This window comes from Setaria italica, chromosome I (genome assembly GCF_000263155.2).
Source record: "Setaria italica strain Yugu1 chromosome I, Setaria_italica_v2.0, whole genome shotgun sequence".
NCBI lineage: Eukaryota > Viridiplantae > Streptophyta > Magnoliopsida > Poales > Poaceae > Setaria > Setaria italica.
Window position 1 is genome coordinate 5,223,512 of NC_028450.1, and position 21,517 is coordinate 5,245,028.

The 21,517-nt window shown below is 45.9% G+C and overlaps 3 protein-coding genes across 5 annotated transcripts; 2 read left to right on the forward strand and 1 right to left on the reverse strand.

Moving 5' to 3' along the window:
* Positions 1-228: 228 nt before the first annotated feature.
* Positions 229-5,100, reverse strand: LOC101760320. Of its 3 annotated transcripts, XM_022826829.1 has the most exons (5): positions 4,531-5,100; positions 4,330-4,399; positions 2,364-2,729; positions 2,158-2,294; positions 229-2,061 (listed from the first exon to the last, which is right to left on the reverse strand). In XM_022826829.1, the coding sequence occupies exons 3-5, from the start codon at positions 2,681-2,683 to the stop codon at positions 455-457; spliced, it is 2,064 nt and encodes a 687-aa protein (XP_022682564.1). In that variant the 5' UTR covers positions 2,684-2,729; positions 4,330-4,399; positions 4,531-5,100; the 3' UTR covers positions 229-454. The 3 variants fall into 3 exon arrangements, with proteins under 3 accessions (XP_022682564.1, XP_022682556.1, XP_022682558.1); XM_022826821.1 differs by having other exon boundaries at positions 229-2,294; XM_022826823.1 differs by having other exon boundaries at positions 229-2,294; positions 2,364-2,747.
* Positions 5,101-8,389: 3,289 nt separating this feature from the next.
* Positions 8,390-12,173, forward strand: LOC101760724 (protein FLX-like 2). Its single transcript, XM_004951552.4, is given in 6 exon segments — positions 8,390-8,616; positions 8,729-9,498; positions 9,597-9,739; positions 9,832-9,929; positions 11,345-11,846; positions 11,849-12,173. Coding segments are annotated over 5 exon segments (1,449 nt in total). The 5' UTR covers positions 8,390-8,616; positions 8,729-8,866; the 3' UTR covers positions 11,923-12,173.
* A 3,596-nt stretch (positions 12,174-15,769) lies between these two features.
* On the forward strand, positions 15,770-16,473 carry LOC101761125. Its single transcript, XM_004951553.2, has one exon. It carries the CDS (start codon positions 15,912-15,914, stop codon positions 16,158-16,160), a length of 249 nt encoding a protein of 82 aa, XP_004951610.1. The 5' UTR covers positions 15,770-15,911; the 3' UTR covers positions 16,161-16,473.
* Positions 16,474-21,517: the final 5,044 nt, after the last annotated feature.

Here is a 21,517-nt window from a genome sequence, read left to right on the forward strand (position 1 = left end):
TAACAACGATAATATTTCACATAGGAATTTCAACATACCATAGACTAGAAATTGTTCAGCAAAGCTTATATGTGTTCTGATTTCACTTTCCAAGCAACAACAGCAACATCAGCAACGAAAGCAGGATCCGGCCTCTGGGTGCCAAAGCAACTACCCTGGCACTGGCAGTGAGGCCTAGGAGGGGGGGTAAAGTTAATTGGATAACAATCAACTGCTTAATTGCCCATATGGAAATATTGGAGTTTTGGTTATGAATAATGCTAGCCCAAGCTCAAGCACGGCAGCAATAAAAACACTGCTTCGCAGCATATAATCAACAAACAAGACAATGCTAACAAGCTAACTGATAAACGATGTCATTTCACATGAAGGTTCAACTGGAGTTCATACTTCATAAGGACAGAGAAAGTGACTACCACATAATTTACATTTGAGAACTGATAGCAAGGGCAACTTATGCAGTGATGGGGACTTTACAAGTTGCTTTGTTGTGCCCATAGCCCTTGCACCTGCTGCAGCGCACCGCCCTTTTGATTGCAATGCGTGGATCAGCAGGCTTTTCCTTTGGTCGGCCAACTTGCCTCCGGGTTAGAATTGGGCTCAAATGTAATATTGTGCCATGCGATGGGTCACCTGCTACAGTAGGTACAAGAACATCAGGTATTGGATTTATGGACATTGCATAAGTCCAGCGGTAGTATTCCGTTGTGAAATATTTGTCGCAGTAATCAAGTGGACACTGTTCAGTACGGTCAAAAACTGCAATTGCATGCGAGCAAGGAATCCCGGACACATTCCATTTTCTGCAAGTGCACTCCCGTGTATTAATGTTAACAACATGGACCGAGTCATCACACACCTCAAACACATGACTGTTTCCATCACTTCCAGTCGAGCAGACAACATTGAGTGTGAGAGCTTTGTTCATCTGTTCCTGAAGTTTCTGATTGGCTGATGGTGTTAGAAGTTCTGTACAGGCATTGGAAGATTCCCTTCGTGCATACATCATCTCCATTAGGTTGCATCTGATTGTGTCAACCAACTGCACTACTGAGAGCTCATATCTGCTGGGGATCCACTCAGCAATGGTCTCAGAAACATTGCACGTGTACTGACCAAGTCGTGACCCCTTGAAAAAGGCATCTGACCACCGTTCAGGTTTAGTTTCTAAAAGCCATTCAGCAAGTTTGTCAGATTCAGCTTTGATGAGTTCAACGTACTGATTGAATTCATCAACTTTGCAAGAATAAATAGCTTTCTTAAGATGCTCAACCATTGTATCTTTTACTTCTTCACTCCAACTGTCATCCAACTGTTTCTTGTATTCTTCAACAAAACAATTGACATCATATCCATGACAACTATCTGGAAATAAGAGAGAAACCTTGTCCCATAAACCATTCTTACCATTCGATATGAAAGTTATTGCTCCTAGTGCAGGTAATGAAGCTTTTAGCTGCTCAAGAAACCAATGCCAATTTTCTTGACTCTCATCATCCACTACAGACAGTGCAACAGGGAAGATATCACCTTCACTATCAACTGAAGTAGCAGCTAATAGCTTCCAGTGCTTATTTGACCTCACAGATATCACATCAAGGAAGAGAAGGGGCCTGCAACCATGCTCAAAACCATGAAGGGAGGCATGGAATGCAACAAAGAAACGGAACTTCGAATCTTCCAAGGCCTCTAATGTAGCCACACTTCCAGGGTTAGTCTCGACGATCCTTTGACAAAACCAAGGAAGCTGATTGCATGCCTCTTCATGTGAGCTGTAAAGTTCTTTTCGGGCTATTGCTTTGCCACGCCAAGCTTGGGAGTAGTTCAGACACAATCCGTATTCACGTTGGAGATCATTGGCAATATCTCTTGGCCTGTAGTTTGGACTATCACGTATTTTTTCCTTAATAACACTAGCAACCCATTTTTGAGACGCCAAACGATGACTTTTGATGGTCTCTGATTCACAAGTATGAGTCCCAAAGACTTTCTTGATCGCGAACTCCTTTGCATGAGATTTTGATGCATGTATACGCCACGTACATCCTTCGTCAGTACATTCTGCGGTTACACGCGAAGAGTCATTCTTAACAAATCTGTAATGGAACCTATGTGCAATGGCATACTTGTGTAATGCATCACGGAATTCCTTTGGACCTTCAAACACTTGACCAACTCCTGTTATCGCATTCTCCCAACTTGCACAAATCTTTTGCCGCTTGGATCCATCTGGAGTAGTAGCTATGATAGCAGAATCTGCAGGAGTGCCAGAGTCTGATATCGAGCTCTTCAACCTGCAAAAATATATAACATCAATTTTGGAAATCCACTACAAATTGACACACTTCCAATCAGAATTATACCTGTTGTCAGCCTTCTTCATGACATAAATGTATGTTGTTTCTGACTCCGCGTGAAAGTCAACCATCCGCCTCAGGTCTTTGTCATTTGAGATTGAAATCAAGGTTTTGTCATTTCTTGGAAGGAAATACTTGAACACATAGGAATCAAGTTTGAGATTATTGAGTGTTGAAGATATCTCATGTTTGAACATTTTAAAAGTCCAATCACTCTTTACATGCATTGCGTGTGCCTCTCCACCATAATAGGACATATGCCCATCATCATCCGTTGAAAATTCTCCACCTACTTGAAGAACAGCAACGATTTGTCCTCTTCCCATGACTCCTTCTAAGATATAACCAACACAAAGGTCCCCTTAAGATGATCTGCAGGATTTTAAGAATCTATGCTTAATAAGTTAGTCTACACAGGAAAAGAAATTACCGATCAATTTCAGCAAGTAATTCAAGGAAAGCCTCAAGCTCAAGGGAAATAGTTACTGCAATATTTCTCAGTGAAAAATATGTTCCTAAAACACCAGAAACTGTTCAAAGATAGAAACAGCAAACTGCCATTATACACAGGGGACAGGGAACAGAAGAAGTGCATTTACATGGTATTTCATGGATTACTGACAGCTCATTGGAGCTATACACCATCTAATATACAGAAAACTCAACTAAAAATCATAATTATAGCAAATAGCTGTAAGGACCATGTAGAGGTTCAAAAAGAACAGCATAGAGAACAGAGTATTTGATTTGACTGAGTTTTCCATATTTGATATTTAAAAATTTGACCCAAAGAAGAAAATAATCTTGAGACCACCCATCCTAATTAACTGGAATACTTTCTGTTCAGATCAGTTCAGAAGGTCAATTTAATGTGAAGTTAATGAATGGATGCTTTAGGTGTAGGACACATCAAATTACTAACTACACAAAGGTAAACACCCTCTGAAAATGTAGCTTATGTATGTTTGGTGAGTCCATCGCAGATAAACCCCCTTAATTAGGCATGAACTGTAATCTTTCAATAATCTCCATACATGGACGCATGGATGGCTCGGGTGCCCCTGCCCCCCTTCCTTCCTTCCTCCCAGTGCCTGCTGCCTAGGGTAGGCCGCTAGAGTTTAGTAAATTTGGGGACTGTGGGGGAAGAGATCATGAAGCACTGAAAGGCAAAACCAACCATGATCTAGACTTGGTAGAGCAAGAGGTAGCCATCAACCACCGGGTGGAGGTGTGCCCGTGTAGGACTGTGGGCTAATTGGGCTGCAGTTTGTTGTTTAAGGCCATTAATAGCATCTTTTAGGAAATATTTGTGTAGTACATCAAGTGGGTGTTTGAAAGACATCCGATGCAAATGGCCCAGGTCAATACCCGCTAAGTAACAGCAATGCAACCTCAACCTAAGTACCTGAATCTGCTACCTTGCCTTAGTAAACATTGTTCAAGTACAAATATTTTTTCCAAACAAAAGACTAATTTGCAGAAATTTAGACAACTCCGCAGCATCAACCATTCGCATTGTAAACACACAGGAAAGCATAAAAACAGTTAAAACTTCAACGGCTGGGGCACGCTTTTCTGCTCACAAGTACCTGATAACCTTCAGTACTGCATTGTTCCACTAAAATCTGCATCAACTGTTCTATTAAAATCTGCATCTAGTGTTCTACTAAAATCATATTAAGTCTCACAGTCACTAATTGAAAAAAATCTAAAACCAAATCGTCTGAGGCCGTAGCATAGCTAGCCGACAAGAACAATTTACAAAACGTATCAAAGGAAATTTTGGACCTGCTGAAGTTGAAGTTTCTGTCTCTCCTAACTAACAAGCTAATCATAAACTTTGATGCCGGCTACCAACTAACAAGGCAAGTAGAAAATCCACCTAGAGAAATCATGATTCCGCATAGGACATCACCAGTGACAAGCTAAGGTCGTTACGATTAAGATTCAATGAAAAGAGACAGCAACTGACCTACGCAAGCAGTGGCATATGCAGAAATCGCTTTGCATGCCAAAGATTCTCTCCAATCTTCATCCGTGATCTGTCCAATAGCATAGCTATGTGAATAGACGATAAACAACAATAATAATTAAAGGGGAGAGAGGAGGCAGGAAGCGGCAAACGACGGTTCAACCAAATCAACAATGGCATCAAAATCACTTAGCCGGCTACCTGGGCTGCTGTAGGAGCTGCTGTATCCCTGTCCCTGGTGACTTCGGATGGCCTTGAGGGGCCAAGCGCCGCCGCGCGGGAGTCTGCTGCTTCAGGCCTCGAGCGCTAGCGCTGGTTGGCGTTGGACGGCGAACACCAAACGGCTCGCCGCATCTAACCCCGCGCCTCCCTCCCTCGCCGCCTCGCGGCTCGCGCCCGCACCCCCCTTCCTTGCCGAGTCGGCGTCGCCGCCGCCAGCTCCGGCCAGCCGCCGTGCGTCCCTTTGTCGCGCGCCGCCAATCGCCCTGCTGCCCAAATCCTAGTCGGATTGGTTGCTGGTTGCCTGGCTCGCGGACTCGCGGTGCGGAGTCGGCGGGAGGGGAAACAGGCCGAGACGAGGCGATGAGAGAAACCGACGAGGGGGCGGATGGAATGGATGGCGCCGACGGAGATCTCAGCCGCCTGAAGCGGCGGAAGGTCCCCGCCGACGGGGCCCCGCGGCCCGCCGCTAGGGTTTGGAGTTGGCGCGGCGCAGGGGACAGTGGCTGGCTGCGGGTTGGGCTCGTGCACACTGCAGCACTGTACTGCACACACGGAGGACGACGGAGCTGGGCAGGGAAACTTATCAGGTCCCTGTACAATATGAAATTACAACTGTACCCTTCTATAGGCCAAAAGTGGAATACAAAATTACAATCGAGTCCCTACCGCTGAAGTGGGCATCGGCTGAAACCAAAGACGCGTGCTGCAAAGGATTTCGCCAAAAATACTTAATGTTACAATTTGTATAATTTAACAATGTGAACTTTCAGTTAGAATGTCATCCAAAATGTTGATCTTTTTTAAGTCATAATGATATCTAAATAGAAAAAATATTGACAGTTTCCTAAAAGGATATTTATAACACGTGAATTATTACAAATAAACTGCGCTAAGGAATATTATTAGAGCACCTCCGGTGCTGGTCTGAGCTCTAAAATTCATCAAAACCGATTAAAATTTGGTTCACTGCTTCCCATGTAACCATTGAATCTGGCGACAAATAAAAAATCCCCACAGTCACACTAGTGTTGGGTGAAGTTATATAATGATTAGAGGTATTGATGCATCCCCACGAAAATGAAAACCAGTTATTACATCCAAATTTTCACCATATTTGCACCCCATAAATCAATTCTATGCACCCACGAAAGCAAGCACACCCCTCCAGTTTGTTCAAACTTTGTCATTGCACAGATTGATAGCTATACGATAGAATTGATAGCTATACGTAGGATATACTATCTTACCTAGCTAGGCGTGGGCAGAGGCAGCCGAGTTCGACATGCATGCAAGCTTTGGCCTTGTTTAGTTACCCTAAAATTTCAACTTTGGTACTATGCAAAAAGAAAATTCCCCATCACATTAAACTTACGGTACATGCATGGAGTACTGAATGTAGACGAAATCAAAAACTAATTGTACAGTTTGGTTGTACTTTGCGAGACGAATCTTTTGAGCCTAATTAGTCAATATTTGGACAATAATTTACAAATACAAACGAAACGCTACAGTGCTGGCGCAGTGATTTTGACTGTCCAAAATCGAACAACTAAACAAGGCCTTTGATTTTTGAAGTGTTTTGTAGGGCTTCACCCTAAGAGCTAGAGAAGCCAGAGGAGTCATTGGCCCTGTTTGATACAGGTGAAAAAAAACACTTCTCAAATAAACTGCAAAAACTGAAAAAAAAGCTTACCTGAGAAGCGGGTTTGATTCAGCTTCTACGTTTTAGTACAAATGGGAGCGGTAGGGAGAAACGCGGCCAGAAAAAGTTGAAAAAAACGTGCCGTTTGGCTACTAATTTCAGCTTATTTTGGCCCTAAGCAGGATTTAAACTGTTCCAAACAAAGCCATTCTATCTGGCTTCACCTATGCAGTAGAAAAATGACTTTTCTCATCTGAAGTTTCTCTCATGGAGCCATTTCTTAAGTTTGTGTTTCATAGAGCTTCACCTAAAATTGCAAGAATAAGTCTTCGGAGAAGCCCTGCTGATAACAATTCGACCGCTACTATGTTGACAATTCAATGGGAACAGCCTATGTCCATTTTTTTAGCACGCTGAAACTGCATCCGCATAAAAATGTGGAACCAGGTTAGAAAAATTGTGAAACCCATCACATTTGTGAGTTCTAACTTCTAACCAATCAAGTTTACTACATGTTTGGTTTTCAAAAAAGCAGGTTTGTAGATGAACATGACTATATAAAAATGATTAACTTTAGTGTAAAGGATGTGTAAACCAATAGACTCATTGTGTACTCGTACATTAGATATGGTTTGTTCATGATGTATTGCGTATAAACTTGTTCTCATTCTCGTTGTATCTCTACCTAATATTATTAAAGTGCGGTTGCTTCTTCCGATCGTTGTGGTTGTTTTAAAAAAAGTCCCTCAATTTTTTCGTAATCAACCCGCAACCCTTGTAATATATCTTGACGATTTTGCAAAAAGGTCCCCGACCCTCTCCACACATCGTGCCGCCGCCGACTCCCCGCTCGTGCGTCACCGCCCGCACAATGCCTACAGGAGCGCCGGCGCCGGCGACGGACCTCTAGTAGAACACCAGTTCGCCACGCACGGCCACACCACACCTGCAAAGCTGCCGGCCGCGATGACCTGCAATCCTGCATCTCTGACCCACAAGACAAGAAGCTCTGCAGCTCTCCGTCGGCTCCAGCGAACTCTAGTAAGTTGTTCACCTACAACTTGTTTACCGGCCGGTTAGCTCTTTCCCCTTTCCCTTCGCTTTGCTCAGTTCCTGTCGAAAAGAGCATTCTAATGAGGTTGCAGACATGGAGAACATCCACTGCCTAAAGGAGTGAAGGGTCATGTTGGCCTTTGCTCAGTTCATGTGCTTAGACATCATCTGAATATATAGTAGCTCTGACGATGCTACTGCTGTGATAAGGAATTCAGCTTCAAAATCACTCTACTTGTTATGTACTAGAACCTCTATTCTTTGCTATTTGCCTATGTTGAACTTGTGTTTATTGTTGTGAATAAGATATGCATTGTCGCTCGCGTGGCCAACCCTCCCCGCGCTCACCACGCACTACTGCCGCTCGCCCTAGCGGAAGGAGAGAGGAGGAAGGAGAAAGGAAACAAGGAGCCGAGTGCCTCCTTACAGTCAACCAAGTAGAGCCATGTGCCAGTGAGGGCATGGCACTTGGGAAGGGGGGGGGGGCGTTGCGGCAGTCGACAGGCAACGCAAACAGGGGCGGAGGCTAGGACCTCACACCCCCTCTCAATGACGTCCATCCCCTTCAGATCCGGAACTAAAGCCTCCATATCTAGCAATTGGGAGAGTGTATTATAAAATGGAGGTGGATGTAAACGAGAAGAAGAGGAGAACGCACTCCTGCTCATAGTGGCTAGAGGCGCTGTGGCCTAGCGCTCGAAGTAGGAATGAGGCTAGGCACGGGGAGGACGAGCGCTTGCCTGGACGACGGCGAGGATGGCAAGATGCGCACCGCGTGGGCGACGGTGAGGATGGGCAAGATGCGGGTGGCATCGATGGACGAAGAGGCAGCGACTGGCTGGATGACGATAAGTATGGGGAAATTGAATGAATAGATAGAGCGGAGGTTAAATGTTGAATTTTTTTATTTCCATGTGTGGATCCACATTAGGAACAAACGAATAATAACGTGAGAGTAACTAAGTACCCGTAGCAACGCACGAATATTTCTACTAGTATAAGATCTAAATTAATGAGCCATATTCTACTATCAAAGTATATATCCAAAATATAGGTCGTTTTATATTTTGTAGATGCGACCTACGTTTTGAAACGGAAGGAAGAAGAAATGGGCTCAAAGATCAAATAATTCCCGTTTTCGCTTGACTATTCGTCCTCTCTCACCGCTAGTCCTCTTTGATAGTCTTGATCTATTAGCTGTGCGCCTGTGCCTCACCGCCGGCGACGGGGCACAGCAAAGCCACTCCCCTCTCGCCGGAATCTGCCCGCCTCATCCTCCTCCCTGCTTGTGCGGGTACTGGACCGCCGCGGGGCGGGCATCCATCCGGACCTGCTCCATTCCTTCTCGCGTACCCTTCCTCCTTTTGCTCGTAAGTAACTCTGATTCCCTCTAGTTCGTTTCGTTCTCAATCAAATCCAAATCTCACTCTGCATTCAGCCATATTGCGGATTTGTGCCCTACTAAACTAACAATTCGATTAGGTTCGTCCTCCCCATCGCGCAAGTTCAACCCCAGTTGACGCCGTAGGAGAATCGGCGGCGCCCTAGGTGTTTGCGCGGAATTTAGGTGTTTGCGCGGAATTTATTTTCCAGACGATTTGGGGGATTTAGCCGAACCCTATGCCCCGCGTTAAGCCTGCCGCCGGCATGCCCGCTTACCACCACCGGGCGCTCCCCGGCCCCGGGCAGGGTCCAGTTCCCGCGGCGCACGGGATGATGCACCGGGAGGTCCGTGACCCGTACGGGCCGGGGATGCACCTGCCGCCGCCGGGGCACGGGCACGGGCACGGGCTCGGGCCCGGGCCGTTCCCCTACGACATGCTGCCGCCGCCGGAGGTCCTGGAGCAGAAGCTCGCGGCGCAGCGGGGGGAGATGCAGAAGCTGGCGGTGGAGAACGACCGGCTCGCGGTGAGCCACGGGTCGCTGAGGAAGGAGCTGGCGGCGGCGCAGCAGGAGCTGCAGAGGCTGCAGGCGCAGGGGGAGGCCGCGAAGGCCGCCGAGGAGCAGGATATGAGGGGGCTCCTTGACAAGGTTGGGAAGATGGAGGCCGAGCTGAAGGCCTGCGAGTCCGTGAAGGTGGAGCTGCAGCAGGCGCACGCGGAGGCGCAGAACCTTGTGGCGGTGAGGCAGAACATGGTGGCGGACGTTCAGAAGCTGAGCAAGGACCTGCAGAGAAACCTCGGCGAGGCGCAGCAGCTTCCAGCGCTTGTTGCTGAACGGGATGCTGCTAGACAAGAATATGAGCACCTAAGGTCCGTGGCGGGTACTGTGTTTATTATTCTTATTATGTCTGTTTCTCAATTTCAGTGCGTGATTGACCATATCTTTGCATGCACTAATTGTATTTCAGGTCTACATATGAGTATGAAAGGAAACTCAGGGTGGATCACTCCGAATCATTGCAGGCAATGAAAAGGAATTACGACTCCATGGTTACAGAGCTGGAAAAACTTCGTGCGGAGTTGAGGAATGCAGCTAATATTGACAAAAGTGGTATGTAGTTTGTCGTTTATCAGTTATTTCCTTTACTACTACATGGAGGCTTTCAATTGGGTGTATTTAACCATGAAACAACATATCTGTAGGCATTTTCTACAATCCCATTACTAGTCAAAAGGATGATGGTACATCTAGCCATCTTTCTGTTGGACAAATTGCTTATGATGGTTATGGAAGAGCACAGGTGAACATCTTTGGTTCTTACTTCCAGAGGGTAGCTTAAAAGTTGACTAGGGATGCTGATTGTCAATTTATCCAGTGAATAATTTTTTTTGTTTGGTCTTCAGTATGTTCTATGGTTTCGATTGTAAGAGTATGCCACCATGAGGCAGCTTTTACATAGATTTTCCTCAATATAAAAATGTCTGTTCATTAATGGCAGTTGAAACCTTTTGTTGAAAGGATTCTTTCATAATTGGTTGCTACCTTTAAATTTAATCGATTTAAGTCACGATGAATGCTTAAATTGAAGTTAAGGTGTTGGCATCCGCCGTTCAGGGCATAAATTGGAGAGGGATTCTCAGCCTAGCCGCCCACCCACTCGTTGATTTCCCTTGGTCTCTAACGATGCAAACACATGAGCCTGGTCCTGTCTGAGCTCGATGCCTCACTTCATTGTTTGTCTACTACTCCACCCCATTCCCTGTTCAGTCATTCATTCCTAAATCCTAGATCCTCTCCTGTCATCTTTTGGGCATCCTTCTGGCCGCTGCCGCCATATCTCCCGCTTTGGCACCACCTCGGCACCTCCAGTGCCTTCTGCTGTGGACACTGCACCCTTCAGCGCCTAATCAGCATGTCTTCCAGGCAATCTACTGGGCTACTGATACATACCGCACTTCTTTCATCTTCTTGACGTGCAGTTATTTGCTCTGTTTAGACAATTCTTTATATGAAAAAAGCTGGTATTTTTCAGTAGTCATATTCTATTGAATCACCAAAATTTTCATGATATGGCCATGTTGTTTGGATGTCCGTATTTGGTTGGATTTGCAATCACTTGGAAGAATAATTTCTTTAGTACACTATTATATATGTGAGGGGAAGTTTGATAGAACTAGCATGTCTTGTTGAGGAATCTTATGTTCTGAACTATGCTCTAGGATCGTGCTCTCAAAATATGCAGTCCAGTGTTGTCAGTAACTGGTGTTCTTTTGTTTGGAAATTTTGAGAGAACTATGGCATAGAATTCTAAAAGAAAATATTCCAGTTAGTTTGATGATGGCACATACCCTCCATGTCAAGATTTTTTAGTATGGGTGCTATATACTGTAGTACTATTGAATCAGCAATCTGGAAGTCCCCCTGTTTTCACCTTGAGTAGCCATGAGCCCAAGGAGGAGTTGCTGATAGCTAGTGCAGAGTAACTACAAATCCTAAGCTATATATTTGGTGGTTGAAGTTCGTCCCTTGATGCCTATGTTGCTTTCTTTCTTTTTCTGGCGTGAAGTTAATAGATGCTTATCTTACTGTACAAAAGGGGGCCATAAATCAATTAGTCTACCATTTTGTAGCACTCATAATCTTCTGTCTTCAGCTTACTATGTCTTGGATCCATCTTCAGTTAGCGATAACAATATGATTTTGATGTTATTTCAGGCAAGGACAACTCCTACTGGTCTGGTAGACCCTTTAAGTGGAAGCCCAGCTGGAACTGGTCTTCATTCTGGATTTGATCCATCAAGAGGCAATACATATGATGCTTCTCGTGTTGCCAGTTTCAGTTCTTCAAAATCTGGAACCCATGATGTATCAAGGGTTGCCTCTGGCTTTGACTCTTTGAAGAGTGCTGGGTATGACGCTTCAAAGGCACAGGCAGCAGCTACTGTGGCTCATGGGAGCAGTGCTGGTTCCTATGGATCCAATCAGGCAACGCCGCCTCAATATGCATGGGTACAATCTGCATCCACCTACGGATCTGTACAGATGCCACCATCATATGCACCTGGATCTGTCCCATCATCCTACGGCGTGGCAACAGTTCGTCCCTATGGCTCAGCTCAGGCACTACCATCATACGGACAAGCACAGGCACCAGCTGGGTATGGACACACACAGCTACCGTCATCCTATGGTCTAGCACAGGCACCGTCTGCCTTTGCTGTTGCACAGGGTTCCTCTCCCTATGGGTTGGCCACACAGCCTCCAGTCTATGGGTCTGGGCGAGCAGCAGGTAATTCTGGAAGTAATTATGAAGCTCCTCATGGACGCAAATAATTTGGGGACATTTGTATCGATGTGGGCTTATTTGCAAAAGAGAGCTTTGTACACCCGAATCCTTTCTGCAGTTTACTGAAACGGTGTTGTTTAACTGCTCTGAGATGTGAGAAGGATCTCTGTCACAAACAGTAAAAGATAATCTTTGTAATTATACATCTTGATTCTTCTAAAGCATTTTTATTCAATAGAATAGGGAATTCTGACATGAGTTGTGCTGTTGGTTTTATCTGGCTTCACCAAGTTATGTCCATTGCCAATCAGTTGAAATGCTGCACGTACATTTGCCATATGAGATGCAGACTGCAAATACTGGGGCTAAATCGTAGCATGTTGCTGCAACTTTGTAGCGAGCATCTGCTTGGGGAGAAGCTGCTGGCAAAATATCAGGAGATGCCAGCACTGAACTTCCGAGTGGTAGATGAACTGTGAATGGGCATAATATCCTTTCATCCATCAATTTGCAACAGAATGACGGACTGAACACAACATTTTACACCTCTAATTGTTGATGGTACACCACGGATCAATTCGTGCAGTGTATCAGAGAAACTCCTGGACGGAAAACCCACGGCGACGTCGCCTGAATCTGCATTTCAGTGGTTATGGATTCACAGAAATTAGTCGTCGAATTCCAGCCGTAGTTCTTGGTTCCCGCACTACTATGTCGATGGCTGTAAACCTCTAACAGGACTTGAGCAGAATAAATTCATGCAACCTTTAGAGAAAGCTGAACGGAAAAGATCTATAAACGGTTCCAACTCTACACACACGGGAATATCTTAGGCCCTATACTGCCCCAAGGTTAAACTTGGTGTAAAGAAGCTGTCATGATTAGAAGGGGATAAAGCAGAAAAGAGATGAAGCTTTACAAGAGCAGTAGAAGTGAAGCTCTCAAGGTAATTGGCCAGCTGGAAAAGGCTCACTGAATAACATTCTTTTTGTCTCAGGGGTGTGCTTTATTTATGAAAGGCGATCTTCTTGCAGTAATGTTGCCCAAGGTGAGGATTTATTCAACTATGTCAAAATCAAATCACATGTACCGTACCTGTGCTAGCAATAAATATAGGTTTGATAAAAAGAAATTAACCATTAAACCACTTGTGTTGATATAGTGCTTGAAAAATGATTATTCTGCATATTGAGATTTTATGATAATAGAAATCTATGTGCTCTGCATAGATATTAGATATCTTTTGCATTGCAACGATTACCATTGATGCAATGGCAACAGATCAGATCAAAGGAACTCTTCAAGTAGATTAAAGCTTACTAAAATCAGGAAGCTGATCATAATCCATTTTATTGATCAGATCGCTATCTTTTGCACAATGTATTTCTCGCAGAACTGCACATCTGCGCTGCACTAGCAAGCCAATATATTTCTTCTTATTCCATGTCCTTTAAGTAGAGATATATCACTGGCTTTCTAGGTTCTCTAAGTAGTTACCATTTGTCGGATTCTATTATTCTTTGTTTGTTTAGATCACAGGAAAGGAAAGTAGGCCATATATTAATACTATAGTCTGATCAAAAGGGATGAACACTTTGGCATATGAAAATCTCAGCTGCAAAGATGAGGATATCTTAACCCCCTCTTTTTTCTCTGCCATTGCCATCTTCCTTTGGAAGCCATCAACCATCCTGTGCCCAAGATTCATCTCTTGCAAGTGGCAACATCTTCCAATGCCATTTGGACACAAAGCATACATAAAAGAAACTGAGGGACACATAAACACATAGAAAAAAACCAATTCAGCTTTCCTGCATGGAGAATCCAATTAGTTTATCAGAGATTAGGACGCAAACATATCTTTACATCTAAGTTCATAGCTCCCGCCTAACAACTCTGAACCTCTGCCCATCATTAGGATTCCGCCTAAAATTCGCTCTTAGGATCGACGCAATATTGTGATTACAGCGAGAGCGCATTACATGTACGGCAAGGACTAAATTAAGTAACGAGCCAGCAGTGGCACATAGGTGAAGAGATCTTGCATTTTGCAGCTTCCCTCTTCTAAACATGGCAAGCCCAGCTGTGGATAGTGGGAGCTGTAGGCAGCACAAGCTTGAACTGTGCTTCTGAGATCTTTATTGTGGGTAGAATCCCTTTTACATGGCATAACCTCCCTTTTTGACTCGTCCTCATTAGTCACTGAGCTTGAATTATATACTACATACAGATATAGATACGCGTACATATACGCGGCATAGCTGAAGGGAATACTAGCAATGATCTGGCGAAAGAAACTTGTGGAAGTCTACTTGTTAGGCACCGAACATGGTAGATTATTGGAGCAATGTGAATGCTACTTTTTTTCCTGAATTGTTTCTGTGGAATTCTGATTAGGGAATTGTTTTTGTGGAATTCCGATTAGGGATGCGAGATCACGGAATTGCGTGCAAATCAAGATTTGTGTCTCTCTGGGGGTCTCTCTTAAACAGGAAGCTGTGCAGTGCATCCTGGCCAGAGTCTGCTTAGAAAAAATGGCCCTGAACCTGAAGTGACTAAACGTATTAGTGACTCTGAGATGCTGGCTTATCCCCGTAAGCGTCCTTATCTGAACAGCCCCTACCTCCATTTCCTCCCGCCCTTATCTGAAGTTACATTCAGACAATAATGTTGTTCTACCTCATGCACACTGCTGTGAAAGCTCAACTTGGAGCTTTTTGCTCGTATAATTGGCAGTAATTTATTCATGGCAATTCTTATCCGAGAGACCGAGAGTTCATTGCTGGACAGCTAGATTTGTTCTCCTGTCTCCTGAGAACGACTGGAAGCTCCCAAGAATCCCTTCGGCGCAGTTAGAGATCTTACTCACAGTGCCCTACCTACGTGCATCACGTTTCAGTTGCAGGCTTGCAGCCGCAAAGAGATTGATTTTTACCGAATGGCACCAGAGTCGCCGATTGGCCGGTCAAAGGAGATAAAGTGATTGGTAGTAGACTAGTAATAGGGGGTGAAAATTACGTGTGACTAGCCTGTCAGGACTCGGGACCAGCTGAGCATCTTCAACAGACTACTTATTTTTAACTCTTAGTAAAAAATTTCTCTTTATATTGAGTTGCTCGTTCTAACAGATTATCCATTTCCCACTCTTTAAATCCCAACAGTTAATTTTCTTTCTAAAATCCGCACTCTCCATCCACTCCAACAGCCTCTCTATTTTGTACTACAACAAGCTCTCCATTTTGACAATTACTGCACGTGGGACCCATACTTTGGCAAGCCAAACAAGCCAAATTAGCTTGCTAAGTTTGGCAAGCGGGAGAGGAAGGATAGCAAGTCTTTTGGAACACAATTTTCTTGATGGTTTGCTAAAATTTAGCTTGGGGAGTTAGACAGCAAGAGTTGCTCTTAGGAAAGACAGCTACCAGAGTGCTAATCCAACGTCTCTCCCTCCAACAAATCTCCCACTTGGAGGTTCAGGGAAAGGTTTCAAGTGGTAGCTTCTCATGTTAAAAAAGCTGAAACACCTGGTGAGACCAATGAGCCTAGCCTGATACAAAAACAAAATTCATCAGAATCCATCATTTGAACAGCACCTCTAAATCCAGGTTTAGGCGCTTCAGCTCCGGGGAGAAAAAGAACGGCAGCCACGCTGCTGCGCGCCAGCAGCTACAGTCCAATCGCGCGCGGGCGCGTGCAAGGCCTCGGCCGATCCATCCCCACCGTCCAAACCGCCCGCCAACTTGCGCGGAATCCTCGCGATCCTCCTGCCCCGCACAGCTCGCCACCCTCCTTCCCTCCCTCCCTCGCCTGGCTATAAATTGGGGTGGCACCAACCCACCCCCGGCATCGGAAGCCCAAGCAGCGCAAGAAAGCAAGCACCACCACCACCACCAGCAGCTCAGCTCCGGTCTCCGGCTGGTTCGCGCGCTCGGTCGTCAGGAAGAGATCGAGGCGGGTGCTGCGGCGAGGAGCGAGAGGAAGCAAGGGGCGCGAGCAATGGGCGGGTGCTTCTCCTCCTCAGGCGCGTCGGCGGGCGAGGACGCGGGCGGCTACGGCTGCGAGAAGAGGGTGATGAGGGTGTGGCCGAGCGACGAGGACGGCGGCCGGTGGCCGTACGTGGGCGAGCGGGACGTGGACAACAAGGCCGCCATCTTCATCGCCAACTTCCACCGCCACCAGTCCGGCGTCGTCTGCACCGACTGCCCCGACCAGCAGCCGCAGGCGCCGGCCGCCGCCCCCAGCTGAGACCCAACGAGCCACGGGCAAGGTGCAAGCAAAGTAAAGCTTCCGAGATGAAGGTCTTTACAAACAAAAAAGGTTCCGAGATGAAGATCGAGTAGTGTCTTGGTTTTGGTCGAATCCGTTGTGTCCCATCGCTTCCAGAAGTTCTTTCCTCGTTTAAAATTCGCTTCCTCAGATCCTGTAGGATGGTAAATCGAGCTAGCTCCTAATGAATAATCGAGGGATTGTTGTAGAGTATTTAGTACTTAGTAGTATGTAAATTTGTTCGATATATACATATGTGAAGAAGAGAGTGTGCGCTTGCTTTTGGAGTCCATGCAATGCTTCCTGCTAATGATCGCATCTCATATTCTCATCTCATCAAAGCAAAGCTTAGATCATCCATCGATTCAGGTACTCTCTTCTGCAATTCTGTTGGCTGAGGCACATGACGCCTGCAGTAATTTTCACTGACAGAATCGCCCATCGGCCACTGAACAAACTGAAACGGTGATATGTTTCAGACAGACCAGGGCATGAGAATTCTAGTCTCCTCAAGTCTAACAAAACAAGCTGATATAATTCACTTCATAGGTGTGAGATATGTGTGGCACGGTAGCAGGTTTGTTTGTTGGATTCAATAAAAATGCAGTGTTCAGAGTTCAAATGAAGAAGCACGATATGCAGAGGAAGAAGCCAAGAGATTAAACTCAAGAGTTCACTGCTGCTAATACAGTGAAAGCTCCACGGTACGGTATGCATGCGGTAGTTCAAATCCTTTCACAAATCTCACTAATAGAGATTAAACTCAATCGATTTACATAGATAGAGCTGATCATCGCATGAGTCATTTTAACTTTCAACTTTGTGCAAAAGCGCCAAGGAGTCACTTCGTGCTTTTGATCAGTACTTTCCTGTCCTCTTATGAATGCTACTACCGATCGAGTCGCTATGGTGGAAGATCATGATTCGCTACTGATAGCAAGCTACCTAGATGGCTATATTGAAAATGTTCCTTGGTACTATTTGTCCCTTCTATTTGATGAGAATTGCTGGCCCAAGTATTACTTAATTTTTAATTGTACGTACAAACTTTTAAAACTGAAAACAAGTGATGAGTGCACACCACCTGATATATCACCTTTTATTCTCATAGTTATCAACGGTTCACATCTTTTTTTTCAAGTAAAGCAAACAGCTGGTATCAAACATCCTTTTCTTTTTAGAATGAAAAGAAAGGAAAAGGCAAACAGCTGGTGTCTAACGTCCAGTTGGCAAGATGAGTGCACATAACAAATGGTAAATCAAGTGTGCTGAAATACTGGTTTCCTAGAAATGTAGAGAGATAGTACCTTAGTTTTATTATATGCAACTTACAAATTGTAACCATGACGAATTTCCAGATAATGGTGTGTTGCCTGCTTCTTATGTCCTTTTCACAGTAACTAACATTCTGGAGAAAGAGAAAATGGTGGCTCTTTTATCGGCAGATTAGCACCAGTAACCGGGTTTTTTGTTCTCTGAGTGTACTAACTTCGAACCCTACTACCGGACAAAGAAAATTTCAAATTTTATTCACGTAAATTTTGGTCCAAATGATCAGTAGTTTCGACCAGTGATAGTGTTTTCCCCCCCGAAAGTCCTGGTCATCCCCATTTCAAGTTCAAATTAAAATTGAAATTTTTGTGCTGCAGTTGCATAAAATTAAAAGATTGTGCTGTAAAACCTGGATATCCTGTCGCCACTTAATTGGAATCTCAGCCCCACAATTTTTCTATGGCAAGACAACCAAATGCCAACAACCAAATATGACCTATAGTATTCAAATTTTGCGGCAGATTATAGGCGTCACACAAACTTGTCTCTGAACTCTCATCCTTTCATTCTATGCATGCTCTGTTAAAAAGAATTCCCTGTGGGGTTAGGGCATCAAATCCTCCGGGCGAATGAGCCTTCCCTTTCATTCCTTTTCCATCATGGCAAATGACACTTTTGATAGATAAGAACAAGGCTGTGATCGATCGATGTCTGACAATTCATTGGACCCATTGTTCAGTGAAAAAAAACAAAGGACCGTCGCATCGTGCCAGTTGCTTGGAATCTTCTATCTCCTTTTTTTTGAGGTAATTAAAAAAATCATCAGTCTTGTTACGCTGATCGGATTCATAGCAGATAGCACTCGCTAGTGGCAGCATATATGTTATTTGCTCAGGCTAATTTGTATGTGTTTTTTTGACTGTCCAGCGTCCAATCCACGGCATTTTACCAAAGCAGCGCAGGCCGGTGAATCCGAATGTTCTCAAAGAGAGATTGCCGAAATGCCATCCCAGAGAGAAAGCTCAGTTCCACTGGCATATGCTGGTGCCTTTTCCTCTTCTGCTGCTCACGCACAACATGCATGCACAGAAGATATCTTGTCTGCAAGCTCCTGAATACATCTGAAGAATAGTAGAGCGCACAGGAACGCGGCTGTGGCAGCATTTGCAGATCGATCATGGTGGTGTGGTGTGATGATTCCTCAATAGTTTCCATCCTAATTTTGGCCAAAGTGGCAAGCGATGCTCGATTGCCAAATACAATGTGTTACTGCATTAGATACCCTCCTGATGCTACTTAACATAAGCGTAAACAATTCCGTCTTATCTCATAAGCTTCCGATCTGCAGAAGCATCCTGCTCATGGAATTCTTTACACGCTAAATTTTCAATAATTTTCCCCACGCACATGCTGTTTAACAGCAGCTTGCAAGTTGCAATGCTTTACTAGTTCACACCTGGCGTTTTCCATGGGCTCAACTTCCCAGTAACTTCTATTCGTAGAACCTTGCTTCTGGAATTTGGCGAGCTAATTTCTCAGAGAACACGTTTGGCGGTGCTCCTAACATGACTTGAGAATCACAAACAGTCTGCAGGGGCCCCGTTCTTTGCCGACAAAATTTCCGAGGCTCAGTTTCAGACAGCAGCTGCGTCGTCCTTTCAGGAGCTCTTTTTCTCCAGAGTCCAGAGAATTGTGTCGATGCTTCGATGGCATTGGACGGGGGAGAGCCGGCTGCACACTGTTGAAGAGCAGTGGAAGGACTGGGGATTTCTGGCTACCAATTAATCTTCCGTAAAAGAATGTTCTTTTTGTGCACTTGGAAATTAAAGTGATGGCTGTTTCTTTTCGCCACCCTGAAAAATGCTTGCCGTTGCGTGCAGCAGTACCTGTACGTTACCACCACCAACCTAGCAATCATGGCTGTAAAATTGCAACCTTGACTCCGTAGCAATCGAGGTTCGTTTGGCCAAGCTCAATTATATTTCTGGTAAAGTCCCCCCTTTTTAGCGAAAAATGCCGGTGAAGTTCCTGAGAGTAACACCACTACTAGTACTAAGTGCATGATGTACATCAAGCTTTATCAATGCAATGTACCGCGTGGTTATTTCCGCTATCGGGAGAGAATCCCGGTAGTGTGCAGAGAAGAAGAAGTGAACACCTGATTAATGGCACAGATCAGTTAGCTCTTGGTGTCTTGGAAGCAAAATCCTGTCACGGTAGAGGTAGTTTTGAGCAGTTCAGGTTCCGTCTGCTCTTATCTTGGCCATTCTTAGCAAGCAGTGCTGCTCACTGAACCTAGGCAGGCAGCCAGGCAGCCAGAGAGCACAATAATTGGCTGGTGAAGATCTTGAGCCGGAAGATATCGACGAACGATCGACCATCATCAGTCCATCACCTGGGAGGAAGCTTGCGCACAGCCAACCGTTACCATAGCGGCATGGCATAGCCTTGGCCTTGCAGTGGTCTCAAGCTGTTGTCCACACGGAATCTAGGAAAAAGCGACGGCGCGCAGGGAGAAAGAGGCTGTCGGAGACTGGCCGTGGCTCATCACTCTGCACTGGGAGGGAAAGCGAGAAAACCTTGACGCTCTGAATTAGGCTCGATTGGGCGTCGTCATGCGTCGCGATGCCACCGGCGGGGAACATGTTCGGGTTTGAGTCTGATGGGGGAGGTTCGTTGTGGCCACTGGCCAGCCAGGGCATCGATGCCGGCTGCTATACAGGAGTAGGAGTAGGTCTGTTATCGTGTCCCTGGGGCTCTGGACAGCTGATCGAGCCTGCCATTGCTTTTCTTGTCCCTGCACTGCCCCCCGGGAGGGCAGGACCCAGGCAGGGCGGAACGACACGTTGGTGGTGCTGGAGGTCGCCTAGTCAGGGTAGGGGTAGTAGACCTATGGAGGGTCCATGGATAAGGATGGATAAGCCTGTCGCCTTATCCCGTTCCGTCCAACGGAGGTGACCGTACCGTACGTGGTTGTACGTAGTAGCTGTTAGCTCCGCATCGCATCGGCCGGCTTGGAAACACCAACGTGGTTCCATTCGATCACCCAGGTAAATAGCACCTTCTAAGCTGAATCTTTTACCGATTCCGTGGAGTGATTCTTTAAAATGAACTAAAGGGTTGGAAGTTGAAAAATCAGCTTCTCCATAAAATTTATTATACAGAATCATAAAGAAGTATTTCTAGCGACTGAATCGGTTCTCTCGGAAAAATTAGCTTCCATAAAAAATCAGAAGTAGAAAAAGATCTACCAAACAAGCCCCTGCAATATTTTCCCAAACGCGTAAGCACCTTTAGCTCCGTGCGAGCATGAGCGTGTGGACTTGGACAACACCGTACCCGAGTCCATATACGTTGTCCTAGGCTCCTCGATCGGACCGTGTAATTAATTTCGGTTAGCGTTTCGCTGCGTGATACGACGAATTGGGGAGCGGGGCAGCAGCATCGCACCTGCCACCGGCCGAAGCTAGCCGGCAGGCGGCGCATCGCCGTTGTTCCGGGCAAGTCTGCCAACGCCTAGTCGCGCGTGGCGTTCCGGTCCGGTCGCCCCCGCCCCGCGGCCGGCGCATCCCATTCGTTCCACCACCGCCCGAGCCGGCCGGCCACTTGCTCAGTGCTTGACCGGCCGAATGAAAGCCCTGCGCGACCCGACCCTCGCTCTCGCTTCGCGCCCTGCTGCTTATCTCCGAACTGGCCAGTGCGCAGGTCGTTCACGACTCCAGACGCGCTGCATCGGAGCCCAGGCAACGCACCGACATCGTCGCCGCCTCCACCCCCGTCTACCCGTTCGTCGCGTTCTCATCTGGTCATCACGGCCACCGGCCGAGCCGGCCAGCCACGCCCCCGGAGCGGAACACTGCTTTTCCCTGATGCTAGAGTCTGTCTCCCGACCGGCCAAGAGCCCAAGACTCGTGCGTGACTTGCTGATGCGTTGGCATATATGCCGATCCAACTGATCTGATCTGCCTGACGACTGAGGTTAGTACTACTACATGCTTCGTTTCTGAGAGTGACAGACAGCATGGATAAGAGGATAACTACTCTACCGGCCGGCTTATTGATCC

Excerpts from the sequence above, each read along its gene's own strand:
- LOC101760320 (XM_022826821.1), bottom strand. The coding sequence starts at position 2,683 with ATGGGAAGAGGACAAATCGTTGCTGTTCTTCAAGTAGGTGGAGAATTT. Across the intron at positions 2,295-2,363 it reads ATGAAGAAGGCTGACAACAG|GTTGAAGAGCTCGATATCAG; the intron begins GTATAATTCTGA and ends ATATTTTTGCAG.
- LOC101761125 (XM_004951553.2), top strand. The coding sequence starts at position 15,912 with ATGGGCGGGTGCTTCTCCTCCTCAGGCGCGTCGGCGGGCGAGGACGCG.